Raw genomic sequence first — 17,843 nt, 5'->3', positions numbered from 1 at the left:
CAACCCACAATTTAGGAGCTAATTATTAAAGAAATGGCAATCTGTAAAAAAAAAAATAATTAAATGCCATAAACTAAACCAAACTGAGAAACTAAGTAGTGTCTATAATTCAGATATAATTGTATTAACCATTTTTATTTTCCTATTCTAGATTTTCAGTACAATTAATATTTCAAAGCATCATGACATATGAAAAATCACCTAGTTCAACCCCTTCATTTTATATACAAGGAAAGTGAAGTCAAGAAAAATGAAGCTATTTGAGCATGACATGGAGGTGTTAATACCACAGGTTGAATCAGAATCCAGAATCCTTAAATTCAACTTTATTTACTGTACTGCTACTAATTAAAGGCAAATAGCTATTCAGGAATATGCTTGATAAAGCCCTACATTTTTATGATTCTAGATTTCAACCAGTTAATAACTAAGATGGCAATGATCCCATCATAGAAAGTCTAAAATGTTAAGTGTGAAGAGAGTGCCCTCTACTGTATATTACCTATCTGAAAAATACAGCAACATTTGGAAACCGCCATCTGTGCTTCTCATCTACTCAAAATGAAGCCTGAAGTTTACTATAATATATATGGTGGCTTAATTATGTTACATTTATAATGCCAAGCCCAGTATTTAAAACACACACACACGCATGTGGGTAACCACACACACACGGACCTCTGAAGCTTCGGAACTTCTAGGATTGAAAGCAACCACCGCTGCCCAGCCCTCAATACTATAAAACACAAACTTCCTGTTACAGCAAATTAGCAAATAGCTTTGGGAAATCTATGCTCTGAATGGTACCAGGTCAGAAGACAGGAAGCTTATAAGCATTTCATCCCACCATCAAGCACTATCTAGAAACAAGTTATAACCCTTAGCTTACCTGGACAACAGGATATTGATAATCCATACAATATACACCATACATAGCAAAGGGGAAAAAAAAATCTTCCAATAAAGACAGTACAAAAAGTGTCTAAGCTTTTGCCTTGTTTGATCTGGCTGTCCTGTCCAAAGGAACCTGGTAGCACCAAAAAAATCCTTGGCTGACTTCCAGTCTACGCAGATAGGTATGTTGGCTCAGGTAATGAAGAAAGAGCTTGCTTCAGGCCAGGCTTCCACCCCAATAAGACTCAACACTACACAGAAGAAATGGCTGTTTTTCAGGGAAAAACAAAAAGCTCCAACGGAGTTACTAGCTACAGACTGAAAACTACATTAGAGATTTGCTGTTACTGTTGGTTTTAAACTGACAACTCCTCCAGAAACTCAAGAGGTAGAGAATGACAGCCAAGGAAGGGATCGCGGGCTCCTTAAAGTGGCACCAAAAACGGTAGGAAGCACAAGGTATCCAGGATCCAAAGTGATATATATATATTCTAGGCTTTAAGTACGTCAGAGGGAACACTCCCAATCCAGGACGTGGAAAGGCAGATGGGACTGGTATTCTCTATTTCTTCTTGGGTGGGGCTTCGCGCACGCGTGCGCATGTACGTGTACACACACACACACACACACACACACACACGAACACACACACCCTTCTTACTGTCTCCGGCACAGACAGGTGTTAGGATTAACAGTATAAAATCCTTCTGCGTGGAAAGGAATGGGAGAGAAATGAAGTCACACTGTTACATGCAGTAAAAGGAGCTCTTTCATGACACTGTATGTTTTTGTATCATTTAACACCTCCTCTGCTGTTCTTTAACAGAAGCTAGGACAGCTGGCAGGATCAGCACTAGAAAAGAGGAAGGTGGCCCCAACTCTGAGGCAACATGAGTCCACTGGAGACCTTCAGATATGCCAGAGACTCTCTCAGCTGTTCCAATCAAACACGGAAGGATTAACTCCGGCTGCTTGCAAAAAGATGGGGGTGGAAAGGTCTCTTCAGAAAAGCCAGCTGCTTCTCCCCTTTTAGGAAGCTGCTATACCCACCCTGCCACTATATACAAACACGCATGTGCACACATATTTCTATAACAGATACTAAAAGCAGGAACAAACACAGACAGGTGTTAGGTCAGTCTGACAATGCAGGGCAGGTTAAAGAGTTGGCTTTCAGAGCCTAAATGGCCCATCTAAAACCAGAGAACTGCTAAGTAATTCTTAGCAAACAGGACTTAGAGTGAGCAGAAAGTAAAGATAAATGCTCAGTAAGAGAGACACACCATTTATAACTATCATTCCTAAGAAATCCCCTACTTGGGGCAAACATTCAAAAGTTCAAAATGATAAATAATTCTAAATTAGTTTCAGGGACTCTGATCTCCCTAATCTTGGAGAGCCAGTAATATTATAACGTTTTAGTAAGATTAACCCATGAGGATTATTTGCATTTGTAAGAGTCTAACTCTTACCATGCCCACTCCACCCCCAGGGCAATTTTTCTCCTTTTATGGTCATCGCAATTTATTTTAGTATTATTCAGGAGAAATTGTCTTTTAAGAGTCAGAATGGCCTTATTAGTACATTTAAGATCGATCTCTTGGTTAAGCATTTACCTTAAATCGGTTCTGGGAGATTAGGCGGACCACTGCAATGTACTAGATTATCTTCAGATTGCTGGTACTGATTCTAAGTGTATTACACATGAGGGGCAACAATAAATCAGTTCAGTATAATTTTAAAAATTTATTGATCTATTATACACAAGGTACTGTGCTGAGCACTGGAGGAATGAACAGGCATAGTTCTGTTGTCAAGGAATTTGCAGTTTATGGGAGAATAGATCAGTACACAGGTAAAACCAAAAGGCAAGACAATGTTACAGTCCAAAATTAAACACTGTGGGCAACTTCTCACACAGGAAGTAACATTTTTAAAAAGCTGCTCTAGAGACTGTCATACAGAGTGAAGTAAGTCAGAAAGAGAAAAACAAATATCGTATATTAATGCATGTATGTGGAACCTAGAAAAATGGTACAGATGAGCCAGTTTGCAGGGCAGAAGTTGAGACACAGATGTAGAGAATGGACATATGGACACCAAGGGGGGAAAACTGAGGTGGGGTGGGGATGGTGGTGTGCTGAATTGGGCGATTGGGATTGACATGTATACACTGATGTGTATAAAATTGATGCCTAATAAGAACCTGCAGTATAAAAAAACAAACAAAACAACTAATACTAAACTTTTATTGGGTTATTTGTATGGAAATATGTTAATATAAATGTTTCAGACATTACATGAAATTTCTAAAAACCTTATATTTGTATGTGTATGGAAATATGTATGGAAATATGTTAATATAAATGTTTCAGACATTACATGAAAAAAAAAAAAAAGCTGCTCTTAATGAACCCTTCCATAGTGTCACTTTCTCACCACTAAAACTATGAGACGCTGCTGTGTCAATTCTTAACAGAGATTGAGCCTTATAAAATTTTTGATCTGATACCTTAAGGGCCTATAATATACATTCTACTTGTCCCCTATACAGTTATTAAAATGGTAATAAAGAAATAACAATAGGGATGTTTCTGTGATAAAAACTTATACTAAATTTTCCCTTCTAATGAAATCATTCTCCAATCCTTCATCCTCCTGTACGCTCTGCCCTCCCACCTTCCCTCTACTTCATTTCATGTCCAGCAGTACAGCGGTACTGGCCACACACATACTTATAAACTAGCATCTGAATCACTATTACATCTTCTTGATATGATTGATACCAAGATTCTCTTGATATAAAGGCTGGGAAATAATGATACTTATAAATCATACAGGGCCGTGAGGCTGACAAACTTAACCTTCAAGAGTTAACTCAGTTCAATATCTGATTAATAAATCACAGAAGACGGAATTTTCCCAAATTGTGTTGTATTTAAGATGATCGACTGTAACTCAAATTCTAGAACAACTGTTCTAAGTTCAGCCTGAAAGTGGTCCCCAGATATGTTATTGAGGGTCTCATCAATCTCTGGAGCTTTAAATTCTTCTTGAGGATAGATCTATACATACATGGTGAAAAGATGTGACTGATACATTATTAAGTGAAAAAAATTATACTGTTGAATAATGGTTAGGATGTAATTTCATATTTGTAAATGCACATATATGTCTGCGTGTATGTTAATCAATAAATTATATATGTAATTTATAAGCTTTATGTGTCTCACATGTAAGTTACATGTGTTATATATTTATACACATACATATATAACTTACTGGTTGACATGCACACCAATATATGCCATATATAGTACATACTTATACACACACACATTGACACACATACATATTATAGGCATAAGACAAAACCAACACCTCCAGGGGGTGGGATAGTGGTTTTCATTTATTTCTTTAGAGATAAACTTCTAATTTGTCAAATACATTTAAATTAGCATTCACTGTTCCTATAACTTATCTTCTTATAAGTTGAAGGGAATCAAAACAGGTTTTACGGGCTTCCCTGGTGGCGCAGTGGTTGAGAATCTGCCTGCCAATGCAGGGGACACGGGTTCGAGCCCTGGTCTGGGAAGATCCCACATGCCGCGGAGCAACTAGGCCCGTGAGCCACAACTACTGAGCCTGCGCGTCTGGAGCCTGTGCTCCGCAACGAGAGAGGCCGCGATAGTGAGAGGCCCGCAGACCACAATGAAGAGTGGCCCCCACTTGCCGCAACTAGAGAAAGCCCTCGCACAGAAACGAAGACCCAACATAGCCAAAAATAAATAAGTTAATTAAAAAAACAAAAACAAAAAAAACCCAGATTTTACTTTGAATACCAGTATTTTAAAAATCAGTAATACTCTCTCAGCCTCTATATTATCACGTTTGCTTTACCTAACATGATGGCATAAATATAAATTCTTTAATACTGGAGGATTTAGACGATAAGCAATCAGTACCCAGGTCTAGTTTAAATAATAAGCCCTTCAGAAAAATGGCAAAATAATTCAATAAGTGAGTTATAACTCCCTGTACTTCTTTTTGTCTTTTACTTAGCTCTTTCTGTAAAATTTTTTAATTGTTATAATTTAAGACCAGTAGTTTAGTGAAACTAAAATTCTAAAAAACATTTATAGAAAGAAAGACGAACCTTTCACCCAAAAGACAGCATACTACAAAAGATCAAATTACAAATGTTACAAATTACAAATTACAAATGTTAGGGTCTCCTTTCCTGACATACAGTCTTTCTGCAGACTATTGTAGCCTTACTTACCAACAGAGATTCTACGCATGGGTCAGAAGTTCCACATCGTTTCAATATTTTTTCCCATTTTCAAAGAGATTTAAAAAATAGAAACAAAAATATGTGAACATTTTCAACACAAATTACTACTAAGTGATCCCCACCCTCAGAGGGAACAGACTAGGTATTTCCTTTAAATTTTAAATACTATTATATTCATTCAAATAAAAATTCCAGAAATAAAAAAACCAATTCTCCACAATAAGCTCAGAGTTACTTGCTGACAATTCCAAATTACACCATTTGAAAAAGTATACACTATGCAGTATTATGAATGCTTTTACAGTATTAAAATTTTTGTATATTGATCAATTAGAAACATGAATATAGAAAATGGCCCTTCATGTATTTCTATATATCTCACTAGCAGAGACATTCAGACCATAAGTTTCAACACTTGGCACACCTAGAACGTGTCTGTTAAACAGAATGTAATGATATCGGAGAGAAAGAGACCTAGTGATATTTAAGAGTGAGATACCTAGAAATTATCTTGAGATTTATGAAATTTAAGTTTTGTTTATGATAAAGTAGACAGACTACCATATCAGTCTCATGCCAGAGGACACAGTTGGTGACACTGTAGTATAATTTGTACCATTTACAACCCTAGGGATCTCAAGACTTACCCAGTACTGGATAATCAGAAAATATTTGAGATTCTTCTCTTTTCTACTCTCTCATTCTTGTTTTCTTCTCTCCTTTTCTTTCCCTTCTGCCTACGCCACAATCCTACCAAGAGTGTTCAAAGATACTAGTTAGGCTTCGGGATAGAATGCTTTGGCAAAGATTGCAAAGACCTCTGTTCTAAGGTATAAAATTGATTTTAGTAGTAATCTGAAAAGGTTCCAAAGATTGCTGTGAACTGGGATAACACAGAAGTTCAAAAAGAGATAGAGTTTGAGATAGACAGATGAGGATGGAGGGGCTGGGATCAAGAAAGATGTATATGTAGGCAAAATAATGTAGTTAGAAATAGGTAAGACTTACATAGGGATCAGTGTGACCAGTCTACTTGACTGTGAGTGAATAGTGGCAAATGACAAGAATAGTAGGTCTGGGTCATTGTGGAGGACCTAGGCCATCAGGCTATGTATTTCAGACCTTATCTTTAAAGAGTTTGAGAGGGAAACAGTGCTACAAAAATAACATTTTATGAAAATGGCCTGTGGTGGCTGCAGGAAGAATGGAAAAGGGAACAATAAGAAGGTGGGGAGGCCAATTAGGGGCTACTGTTTGGTTTCTTTCTTTTTTTTTTTTTTTTTAATTTTTTTGAGTGCGCCGCGTGGCATGTGGGGTCTTAGTTCCCCGAACAGGGATCGAACCCGTGCCCCCGCAGTGGAAGCACTGGAAGCGTGGAGTCTTAACCACTGGACCACCAGGGAAGTCCCAGGGGCTACCGTTATAAACAGTCTACAGATTATTAATGCAAAACCCACAAGTTAACAGTAGAAATAAAGAAGGAATAGATGTAGGAGACATTACAAGGACAGCATTCACAGGAACTGGAGACTGTTCAGAAAAAGGGTATAAGGGCAAAGGAAATTAAATATAACACTGAGGTTCTAAGTCTAGTTGACTGGCCAAATAAGGGTAACACTGCTAAAAGAGAGACGTCAGAAGCATGAACTGGTTTGAAGTTGTGGCAGGTCCAATAGAAAATGTCTAACAAGTACTCAGAGTTGTAGGTGGCAGCCCCGGAAGAGAGATCAGGGTTAGAAATGAAGATCCAAGAGGAGTCTGGGAGGAACAGTAAGGCTGCAATGATTTAGTCCACAACGTGTACTGAACATCAACCACGTACTTCAAAAAAGGAAAGAGAGGGAGAAAGAGGGAGGAAGGGAGAGAGAGAGGAGGTGGGGAGGGAGAGGAGAAGGAAGGAGGGATGGAGGGAAGAGGGAAAGAGACAACAGTTGATACAAGGCAAAGAGCTGAAAATAGAACCTTAAGGAATACTCACTTCTAGAAGGCAGAAATAGCAACAAAGGATAAAAAGATTAAGCAGGATTGTGTACTATTCACAAAAGCCAGGACACAGAGGACATGTGTTACTTTCTTCTACTTCTCTTTACTATCCTGTGTCCCTTGCACTAGGGAAAGTATTTCATAAATTGATACCAGAGATGAGTATATAACAATGTCAAGTAGAGATACAGAAAGGTTAAAGAGAATGAGAATTTAGAAAAGATGATTGAATTTAGCAAGTAGGAGACCAAGAGAAGTTTTGAGAGAGAGCTGTTTCAGTAATATCAGTAAAAAGATGGCAGTAAAATTGATAAATTCATGATCAGAATGAAAAATAGACACAATGCCTACTTTAATAAAATTTTCTACCTTGGGCTACTTCTTGGTCTTCCAAGTGGCAAGTAAATGCAAAAATAATTATTGATACATTCAACTACCCACTGCTGCCTCTATCAAGGTGGACTTTTGTTTTGTTTTTTGCTTCTGTCTTTGATTATATTGTTTTCTTACCCATTTCAAAGTGTTCACATCTGAAAATGGACCCCTTCAAGGCCTACCTTAAAGGCTATCTGCCCCATTAAGCTCCCCCTGATTACTTCCAGCCAGAAATAATTTCTCTTTTGTCTGAACTTCAAGATGCTTTATCTGTAGCTGGTTTATAGCACTTACCACTCTCTATGCATTTTTAGGCATGCTTTTTTAATTGGATGATTTCGTTAGGGGTAGGACGTGTCAATTCATCTTGGTATTTCTCTCAAAGAATTAAGCCAGTACCTTTTACACAGATATGCCCATCAGTATATGAAAGGGAGGGTCTGCATTTTATTACTTGAAAATACAAATCAGAGGTAAATGAATTAATCACCATGCACAGACCATCTCTTATTTGTTCATTCAGTTAACCTTCATTCATTCAACCAAGATGCCTCTAGCACTGTATGAAGTCCTAGGAATAGAAAAAGCTCTCAAAGAGCTGACAATAGGGGAGAGAAAGCAGAAAATAGTAAGTACCAAAACACCATGTGATAAATGCCATACCTATCACAACATGGCTTGGGAGAAAAATAAAGAGGCAACTGCTGCTGCAGCCACCACTGCTGCCATCTAATTTCCGAGGGCGGAGGAGCCCAGGAACAGCTCACAAGCAGTTAATGCTGGAAATGAATTGTGGAAAGCTAGTAAGAGTTTTCCAGATGGATTGGGGTTGATGGTGGGGAGCTCTGAGGCAGTGGGACAGCATTCCAAATGCACAAACCAGCATGGCATAAGCAAAGCCATACTTAGGGTGCTTACAGAAAGGCAGGCGGGTAAATATATGCAACAAAGTCAAACGCCTGTTCAAAAATATTCATATAAGACTTCCACTGGTTCTAAGGTACTGTGAGAATTGTTGAATTTTCTACACCAGTGGAAATGCTTTAAATTATATCTGCCAGAGAAGAGCAAATCACGGTGAAGTACAGAAACACTCCTTTGTGTGACACATGGTACAAAAGGAAGTATGCGTAATAACAGGGGTGCCACGCTATGGCTGAAATGTATTCTCCTATTTGGAGTGACAGACATGGCATGCAGTCTCTGAGGCCAGGAGTTAGCATTTTTGTTAGAAGTGTCTTTCACTATGCTTTCATTCTAAATCAGTATTACTAAGGTAAAATGTATCCATAAATCATAAGACAACAGACATTCACTTTAAATCTTCAAAGATAGATAGTACATAAAAGACAAGGGTAAAGGTATAACCTTTATATACAGAAAATAACTGTAAATATTCTCATACTGTTAGAGAAATATGTCTACAAATGATTCCACATAATTACCTTATATAATAGAGACTTTTACCCTCCACAGAAAGTTTCATCTCAACTAACTCATAATATCTCTGTGGTAGATTACAAAAATGGTCACAATATTTCACAGCCTCCCATCAAGAGGTGAAATTTTCTGTCCACTTCTTGAATTTGGTCTTAGCTTTGTGCCTTGCATTGGCCATTGGGGTATCAGCAAACGTGACACAAGCAGAGGCCTGACAGGTGCTTGTCCACAGGGATTGGCCCTCCCCTGCTCCTCTCCGGAACCCTGAGCCAACCACGTGAAGAACTGTGGAGGGTAAGAAGCCAAGCGGAAGAGGGATGAGCTGCCCCAGTTGCGCCTCCCACCAGTTAGTTAGCTGCCAACGGCCAGACCTGAAAGTGAGGTCGTCCTAGACCACTCAGGCCCAGCCTCCCCGTACTAGGAGACTCACCCAAATTCCCGACCCACAGAACTGTGAGCAAATAAACGATTAACATTGTTTTAAGCCATTATTAAGTTTTGGGGAGGTTTGTTATGCCGCAAAACCTAACAGACACAATCTCATTGCATAACATTAAACGGTATATCTTAATATTGGTACCAACACCACACTATCTTAATTATTGGAGCTTGAAATCTGGCTGTGTTAGTCCTCCAGCTTCGTTTATCTTTTTCAAAGTTGTTTTGGCTCTTCTAGGTCCTTGGCATTTCCACATGAATTTTAGAATCAGCTTATTAATTTCTATAAAAATCTTGCTTGTATTTTGATCGGGATTACACTGAATCTATAGATCAGTTTGGGGAGAATTACTATCCTAAGAATATCGAGTCTTCCAGCCCATGAACATAGTATTTTTCTCCACTTCATTCCACTATTCAAAAATAGGTTTTTGAAGATTACGACTGTCTTTTTTCTAGTATGTGCTAAAAGCAAATGCTATTATCTGAGGTATAGCATACCTCATTACCACTCTTCTGAAGTCTACTGAATCCCCTAATACTCACATTCCTATAAGACAGTGCAGTATTGGTGTCAAGATAGAAAAATAGATCAATGCAACAGAATAGAAGATCCAAAAATAGATCCACAGGTGCAAAGGCAACTCAGTAGAGAAAGAAAAGTCCTTTCAACAAATGGTACCAGAACAACTGGATATCCACATGCAACAAAAATGAACCTAGATCCATAATTTATGCCATATACAAAATTTAACTCAAAATGAACCATAGACCTAAAAATGTAAAACATGAAACTATAAAGATTCAAACAGAAAACCTCTGCGACCTTGGATTAGGCCAAGATTTCTAAGATATGATACCAAAACACGATTCATAAAAGAGCAAATTAATAAATTGGACTTCATTAAAAGCTCTGCTCTTCAAAGGACACTGTGAGGAAAATAAAAAGACAAGCCATAACTGACAGAAAACATTTGCAAAGCATATATCTGGTAAAGGATATCCAGAATATATAAGAACTCTCCAAGCTCAACCATAAGAAAACATATAATCCATTTTTTTAAAAAATAGGCAAAAGATTTGGACACTTGAACAAAGAATATACAGGGATGCTAAATAGACCCTTGAAAAGATGCTCAATATCACTACTTATTAGGAAATTAAAACCACAACAATACCACTACCTGCCTATTAGAACGACTAAAATGAAAAAGACTGCAATACCAAGTGCTGACAAGGCTACGGAGGAACAGAAAGTCTCAAATACTGCTGGCAGGAATGTAAAATGGTACAACCAATGTGGAAACAGTTCAGCAATTTCTGAAAAAGTTAATTATACACCTACCATATGGTCCATGCATTCCATTTACCCAAGAGAAATGAAAACATATATCCATATAAAGACTTGTACATGAATACTCGTAACAGCTTTATGTGTCATGGCCTAAAACTGAAAACGTCCATGAACAGATAAATGATGAACAAATTGCGGTATATCCACACTGGACTATTACTTGGCAATAAAAATAAATGAACCACTGGTATATGAAATAACATCGATGAATCTCAAAATAACTACAATGAGCGAAAGAAGCCAGGTAAAAATGAGTATTTATTGTATTATCCCATTTTTATAAAATAATAGAAAATGAAAACTAATCTATAGTGTCAGAAAGCAGACCAGTGGTTGCTTGGAAATGTGCAGGGAGTGGGTGGGAATTGGAAGGATTACAAAGGGGCACTAGAAAACTTTTGGAGATGATTAATGTATTTATTATCATGGTTGTGGTGATGATTTCATGGGTGTATACATATGTCAAAACTTAAATTAGAAGCTTTACATATTTGCAGTTTATTGTATATCAATTATACTTCAATAGAGCTGTTTTAAAATTAAATGAATTCCTGCCCTACTTACTGCAATGAACTTGCAGAGGGCTAGTTATTTTCTTTGCAGGGGGTGTGTGGACTGGTAAGGGGATGTAGGGGAAAGTCCCCAGTATGCCCTAAAACATTACAGAAAAAATCTTATCAAAAGGAAGATTATGGGTATAGCGGTATGAGATATAAGCAGAAGCAAAAAGGCAAGTTTTTCTGAAAATTATTTTGGATTAGTCTAGGTTAGACCCCTGCTACATACACTCTTAGCACTTGTACATATCCCTTCCAACTTGTCATACATATTATTTCTGCCTCTCCCACTCCAGGAGGGCAGGCACTATAGAATCTATTTTATTCCTTAAAATATTCCTAATACCCAGCAGAGTGTTGGGTATTAGGTCTGATTGGTCTACACAAGCAACACACTGTGTGATTAAGAGTCCAGGGTTCTGAAACCAAACCACTGGGACTTAGATTGTAGTTCTATCACTTCTGGCTGTGTAACTTTGGAAAAGTTATTTGACAACTCTGCCTCAGGTCCTTCATCTGGAAAAAGAATTACCTACCTCATAGGGTGGATGTGATGATTGCATCAGTTAACATATGAATGCCTGGCATATAGCAAATATATTATAGTTACTGTTATCATCATTGTCATCATCATCATCTCCAATAATTTAAGAAGGGCATTTAAAGGAGATTCAGAATTACCTGATTTATGAAGCCAGATCAATTATCTGAGGAATAAGTGGCCTCAATAGGAAGCAGAAAGTATATAAAGAGCTACATAATTGTGTCAGAAGAAGGAAGGGGGAGCTCCTCAGCATAGGCAGTGTAGGGCAATACATTTCTCTTGAAGGAATTACTCAAAGTGAGAAGACCATGCTTGACCAAGAAGGGAATATTAGTAAGTAAAACAGCAGAGAAAGTACAAGTGATTTTTATCCCAAAGCAAATCTCCTCAAGTGCAAGGCAGGTAACATGTTCTGTCTACTAGTGCCGAAACACAATGAGAAACCGTACTCTCGTGTTCAAAACGAAAAGCTAACCAAAAGGCGAGGACACAAAGTCTTGAACATGTAAATGCCTCTCTTCTTGGATTGTGTTCATCACGCTCATGCCTTATAGATGAACTGTCAGGCATTACCTGACACTCATCCCTACTGGGGATAGGAACAGGGCTCTGACAGCAGCAATGCAGCAGTGTGGGAACCCTTGGGTTGGCACCAGCCCCTTGGCTTGATTCAGACCTATAATCTCTTCTGACTTTGATTTAATACAGCAATTACTGGTAATGTGGTTTGAAGGAGATAAACGCCCAGTGTAGCCAGCTGTCGCTTACTCTGCTCATGATGCAAGAACATTCTTTAATTAAAATTCTCTTTATGATAAAGGGGCTGCTTCACTGAATGTGCAGCCCTGATATGGAGCTTCCCCCCAAAGCGGATTAGAAATCACAGTTGCCCCTCCTCACTTCTGGCAAAGCATCCAGATGCACAATCACTCCATCACTGACAGTGAGTTTCTTAACCCCAGATTTTTCCGATTCTTAAAATTAGATCCTGGTAACAACTTCTTTCCACTTCTCACAATCGCAATGTCAGCATTACAGTATTTCCAGTGAGGAAGACTCATCTCTTGTTTTTGCAAAGAAGATCCTTTAATTTCCTTTTAAGTAAATAGCAAAGTAAACATTCATAAACATATATGCATTAAAAAGACTCTGTACCCATTTCACTGAAAAATAAAGTATAGCTGAATATATCAATAGCTCTAAAGTCAGTTTTAATTCATAATGCAATGGTTTGCTATACCTTTTTTTTTTTAAATTAATTTATTTATCTTTGGCTGCGTTGGGTCTTCGTTTCTGCGTGAGGGCTTTCTCTAGTTGCGGCAAGCGGGGGCCACTCTTCATCGCGGTGCGTGGGCCTCTCACTGTCATGGCCTCTCTTGTTGCGGAGCACAGGCTCCAGACGCGCAGGCTCAGTAGTTGTGGCTCACGGGCCCACTTGCTCCGCGGCATGTGGGATCCTCCCAGACCAGGGCTCGAACCCGTGTCCCCTGCATTGGCAGGCAGATTCTCAACCACTGCGCCACCAGGGAAGCCCTGTTATACCTTTTATATCTAGGAATCCTTGTAGAATTGTCATAAGTGAAATAAGCAGAGGAAGACTAACAGAGTCTACCAGGCTTGTGCCCATGTCATAAAGGCGCCACATGCTACGAGTGTAAGGCACGGCACTGGGTACTCCAGCTGTTAGGCAGCCAACAACAACAACAGCCGCCCGACAATTAGAGGGAGAGCAGTAACCACGTGGGGCCTCAAGAAGGATCATTTGGTATACAGTAGGTTACTAGTTCCTGAATCAATCAGTAACACTTTTGATACAGTTACAAAACTTCCCACCCCTAAAAGTAGAGATAAGAAAAAAAAAATTATGGTTAGCTGGGATCTATTATTTTGATTGCCTTGTAGAGGACGGTCATTGACAATTATCTTTTAAAAAAAAAGAAAGAAAGAAACAGAGAGCACAAGGTCTAAAGCAGTTATATTCTGCAAAGTGGAAGCAAGGAGATCCAAGACCAAACATGTACTTTCTTTTCCTATGGCATATGGTGCAATTTCAATGTGAAGGTCAAAACTTAAGAATTGATTTCCTATTCTACTACAGGGGAGTGGTGTCTCAATTACAATCAATCCAACTAATATATCCTAAGAGCCTCTAAACTCAAATTATATCCCCTTTCAGAAGAGTGCCATATGCCTCCTCAGGAAATCCGAGATGAAGACTAGATTCCCTCTCAGGAGGCCTTGCCAAGACCCACTTTAATCTTAGGTGTACGAATACAGAACTAATGTCATCCTTGCAATACTAATGCTACTCCGGGGAAGTATGCGTGGCTCTCTAGTTCTGTGTGAGAAAAGTGATCTTCTTTTTGAGAGAGAGGGGGCTGGTAGAGAGAGATCTCTGGAAAAACAACTATGAATATATACAATATAGATATTTTACCCTACCCCTTGGGGAAAATGGCCTGGCATAATTAACAAGATTAAAGAGGGATTTAGGATAAATAAGCTGAAAGTTAGTCTGATCTTTACAGGATTAAACTCAAAATCCTAACATGAATCCAATGATTTTTAAGATCAACACCATATAACAGGATTAAACCAAGAGCTGCTTTTGTTTTCATATTGGAAACAATCACAGTTAGCAAATCCAGGCCTAGAGCACCACCTCAGCAGTTAAACAGTGGGGAATTTAGGCCTAAAGATAGCGGCCTTTACTCTAACTTGGCTTGCTGAGGTCCTATCTCCACAGGGCCAAGATCCCTCATGTATAAATCCGAAGTCCAAAGAGCCTGGAAAACTATTTCCTTCTTTCTTCTCCCTCCCCCCGGCCCCTGCCACCAAACTTTGTGGTGGTGGAAGAGGGACTCATTTGGTGATAAAATGGGACCCAAACACCATAACTGGTGTGAATATTAAGAAACATCTAGCTGTAAATATATGAATGAGTGCGATCACTAGGTGTTGTCCACGCCCAACTAGGGGTGTTACCCTAACAGAGAGTATATGTACTGCTTTTCCTTTCTAAAATCTAAGATTCCAAATTAAAATAGATATCTGACTCCAAGGGTTTCAGATAAAGGACTGTGGAACTGTAATAACTTTGTAACTGTGTAGTTCTTTAACTTTAAAAAGGTGACCATGATATGAATAATTGCAAATTCAGGGAAACAAATTAAAACTGCTGACACAATAAGCAACAACATGCCACATAATGGCTATCAAACTGCAGCCAGTGTGTCTAAGATAGACATGCGCTGGGGGTAAATTAGAAGAGACAGAGACCCAGCTGGAACCAAATATGTTACAAACTGATAATTACATTTTAATAATGGCCAGAAAAACAGTATATTTTGAGAAAATTTTCTCAAAAGTCTAGTTCAGGGGTAAGTTTTTAAAACTTGCCATAAATCAAAGGCAAAAATAAAAGAAATTTTTTGGGGGTGTTATATATCAGAAAAGATACCATGAAGGTTCTATTCAAATAGCATAATTAGATAAATATCTATTTCCTGAAAATCTATGGAGCCCTATGACTTGTAGAATTTTAATTCCAAAAAAAACAAAAAACAAAAAAGTAACACAGAAAGTTTGGAAGATAGTACATGTACCATTTATTTCTCTTGGAACATTTATATTTATACACATGTTTCTCTTTGACAGAAATACTATCAATTAACATAAAACAAAACTAGCGACTTCTGCTTCCTGGAAGGAGTACATACCTCATCCCTATTCCTCCCACTAAGTACAATTTAAGACCCTAGACATTTTCTATATTAAACAAACATAAGAAGACTCTTAAAGGTGGAGAGAAGAAAGCAAACTGGATTGGGACCTCAGAACACAGTGGTGAGTTCCCTGGGTTTCCTTTATGCCTTCTATAGCTCAAACTTGGAGCTAAAGAACCCGGGAATGCCAATGGGTTCAGACAAAAGGCTTGAACAAAAGCGTGCTCTCTGCAACCAAAGAACATGGAAAGGGCCACCCTAGCAAGACAGAAAACTTTAGACTGCTCTAGTCCAGCCATATCCGTACCTCACTCCCACCCATGGCAGCAAAGGCCAAGTGGGGAGCTGAGACTTCCACCCTCACCAGGCCATAACCAGGCATCCCAACATCCCTGCCCAAGTAATATTAGAGAAGGAGAGGCAGGGAGCCCATATATGTATCTCCACAAAACTGTAAAACTTGGAACAAAAAACAGAGGAAAATCTTCAGGACCTAGGGCTAAGCAAAGAGTTCTTAGACTTGACACCAGAAACATGACTCATAAAAGGAAAAACTGATAAATTCTTCTGTAAAAGAAACAAAGGAAAAGATAAGGAAAAGACAAGCCATAGGGTGGGAGAAAATATTTGCAAATATGACAAAGGACTAGCATCTAGAATACAGAAAGAACCCTCAAAACTCAACAGTAAAGAAATAAACAACCCAATGAGAACATAGGCAAAAGACACTGATACCACCAAGGAGGATATACAAATAGTAAATGAGCACAGGGAAAGATGTTCAACACTAGACATTAGGGAAATGCAAATTAAAACTATAATAAGATGCCGCTACATATCTATCAGAATAGCTTTAAAAGAAAGTGACAACATTAAATACTGGTGAGGATGTAGAAAAACTGAATAACTCATACATTGCTGGTGGGAATGTAAAACGGTACAGCCACTCTGCAAAAAACAGTTTAGCTGTTTCCTAAGAAAGTAAAGATGCAATTACCATAGGATCTAGCAATTGTACTCATGGGCATTTAGTCCAGAGAAATGTTCACATGAAAATCTATACACAAATGTTTACAGCAACTTTATTCATAATGGGCAAAAACCGGAAACAACCCAGATATCTTTCAATGTGTGAATTTCTAAACAAACTGTGATACATCCAAATCACAGAATACTACTAAGCAGTAAAAAGGAATGGATGATTGTTACATGCAACAACCAGGATGAATCTCCAGAGAATTATGCGTAGTTTTAAAATGCAATCCCCAAAAGTCATATGCCATATGATTCCATTTATATAACATTCTTAAAATGACAAAATTACAGAAACGGAAAACAGATGAATGGTTGCCAAGAGTTAAGGAGAAGCAGGAGCAGGTGGGAGGTGCCTGTGGCTATAAATAAACAACTAGAAAGAATCCTTGTGGTGATGGAAACGTTCTGAATCTTGAAAGTATCACTGTCAACTTGCTGGTTGCGATGCTGTACCAGAGTTTTGCAAGACGTCACCACTGCGGGAAACCGGGCCAAAGGGGGTACCTGGGCTCTCTCTGTACTACTTTTCACAGCTCCATGCAAATCTACAATTATCTGAACTCTAAAATTTTAATGGAAAAAAATGTATCTGTTGCTATAAAGGACATTATTGGGACAACTGGCAAATTGGAATGTGGGCTGCAGATGAGATGATAATATCCATATTAAAAGTCCTGGTTTTGATAATGTACTCTGGTTCTATAAGAGACTGCCCTTGTTTTTAGAAAATAAGTATGGAAGTATCTGGGACTAAAGGAACATGATATATATGCATGTATACACATACCCACACATACATACAAATACATATTTAAAAAAATTATTCTCAAAATGTTCATAAAAAATATAGAAAAGAGGAAAGAACAGTAAAGCAAATGTGGCAAAATGATATGGAAAAAAACTTCGGGGGGTGTTATGGATATATTCATTACCTTGAGTGTGTCACGGGTGTTTACCTATGTCAAAATCCCATCAAAAATATGCAGTGAATCTACAATTATCTCAAAATAAAAAGTTTAATTAAAAAATAAAACTACTTAGCCCTGAAATCAAGAATAATCTGAATACATCAGCCAGCAGTTTTATATTCTGATGTCACCCAGAACACCACAAAATGATTATGCCTAATGTTTATAATTATTATATCATATGCTTCTTCCTATGGAGCTACCAAAACATTATGGACATTACAATGTATTCTTTG

At 38.2% G+C, this 17,843-nt stretch overlaps 1 protein-coding gene across 22 annotated transcripts in view; it reads right to left on the bottom strand.

Annotated features, from left to right (window-relative positions):
• The window catches only part of RBFOX2 (RNA binding fox-1 homolog 2), a 266,923-nt gene that overhangs the window by 103,301 nt on the left and 145,779 nt on the right, over nt 1–17,843 (bottom strand). The window contains exon 1 of one of the 22 annotated variants that reach the window (XM_007165690.2): nt 890–1,352. The exons of the other annotated variants lie outside the window; for them this stretch is intronic. Within the exon in view, the coding sequence (XP_007165752.1) occupies nt 890–934 (45 nt within the window). The 5' untranslated portion in view covers nt 935–1,352. Of the gene's footprint in view, nt 1–889; nt 1,353–17,843 lie in introns of those variants that run through there. 22 annotated transcript variants of the gene reach the window in all.

The sequence above is a fragment of the Balaenoptera acutorostrata genome, chromosome 11, assembly GCF_949987535.1.
Source record: "Balaenoptera acutorostrata chromosome 11, mBalAcu1.1, whole genome shotgun sequence".
NCBI classification, from domain to species: domain Eukaryota; kingdom Metazoa; phylum Chordata; class Mammalia; order Artiodactyla; family Balaenopteridae; genus Balaenoptera; species Balaenoptera acutorostrata.
The sequence above is the reverse complement of the archived record's forward strand: the minus strand, read 5'-3'. Positions and strand labels throughout refer to the sequence as shown.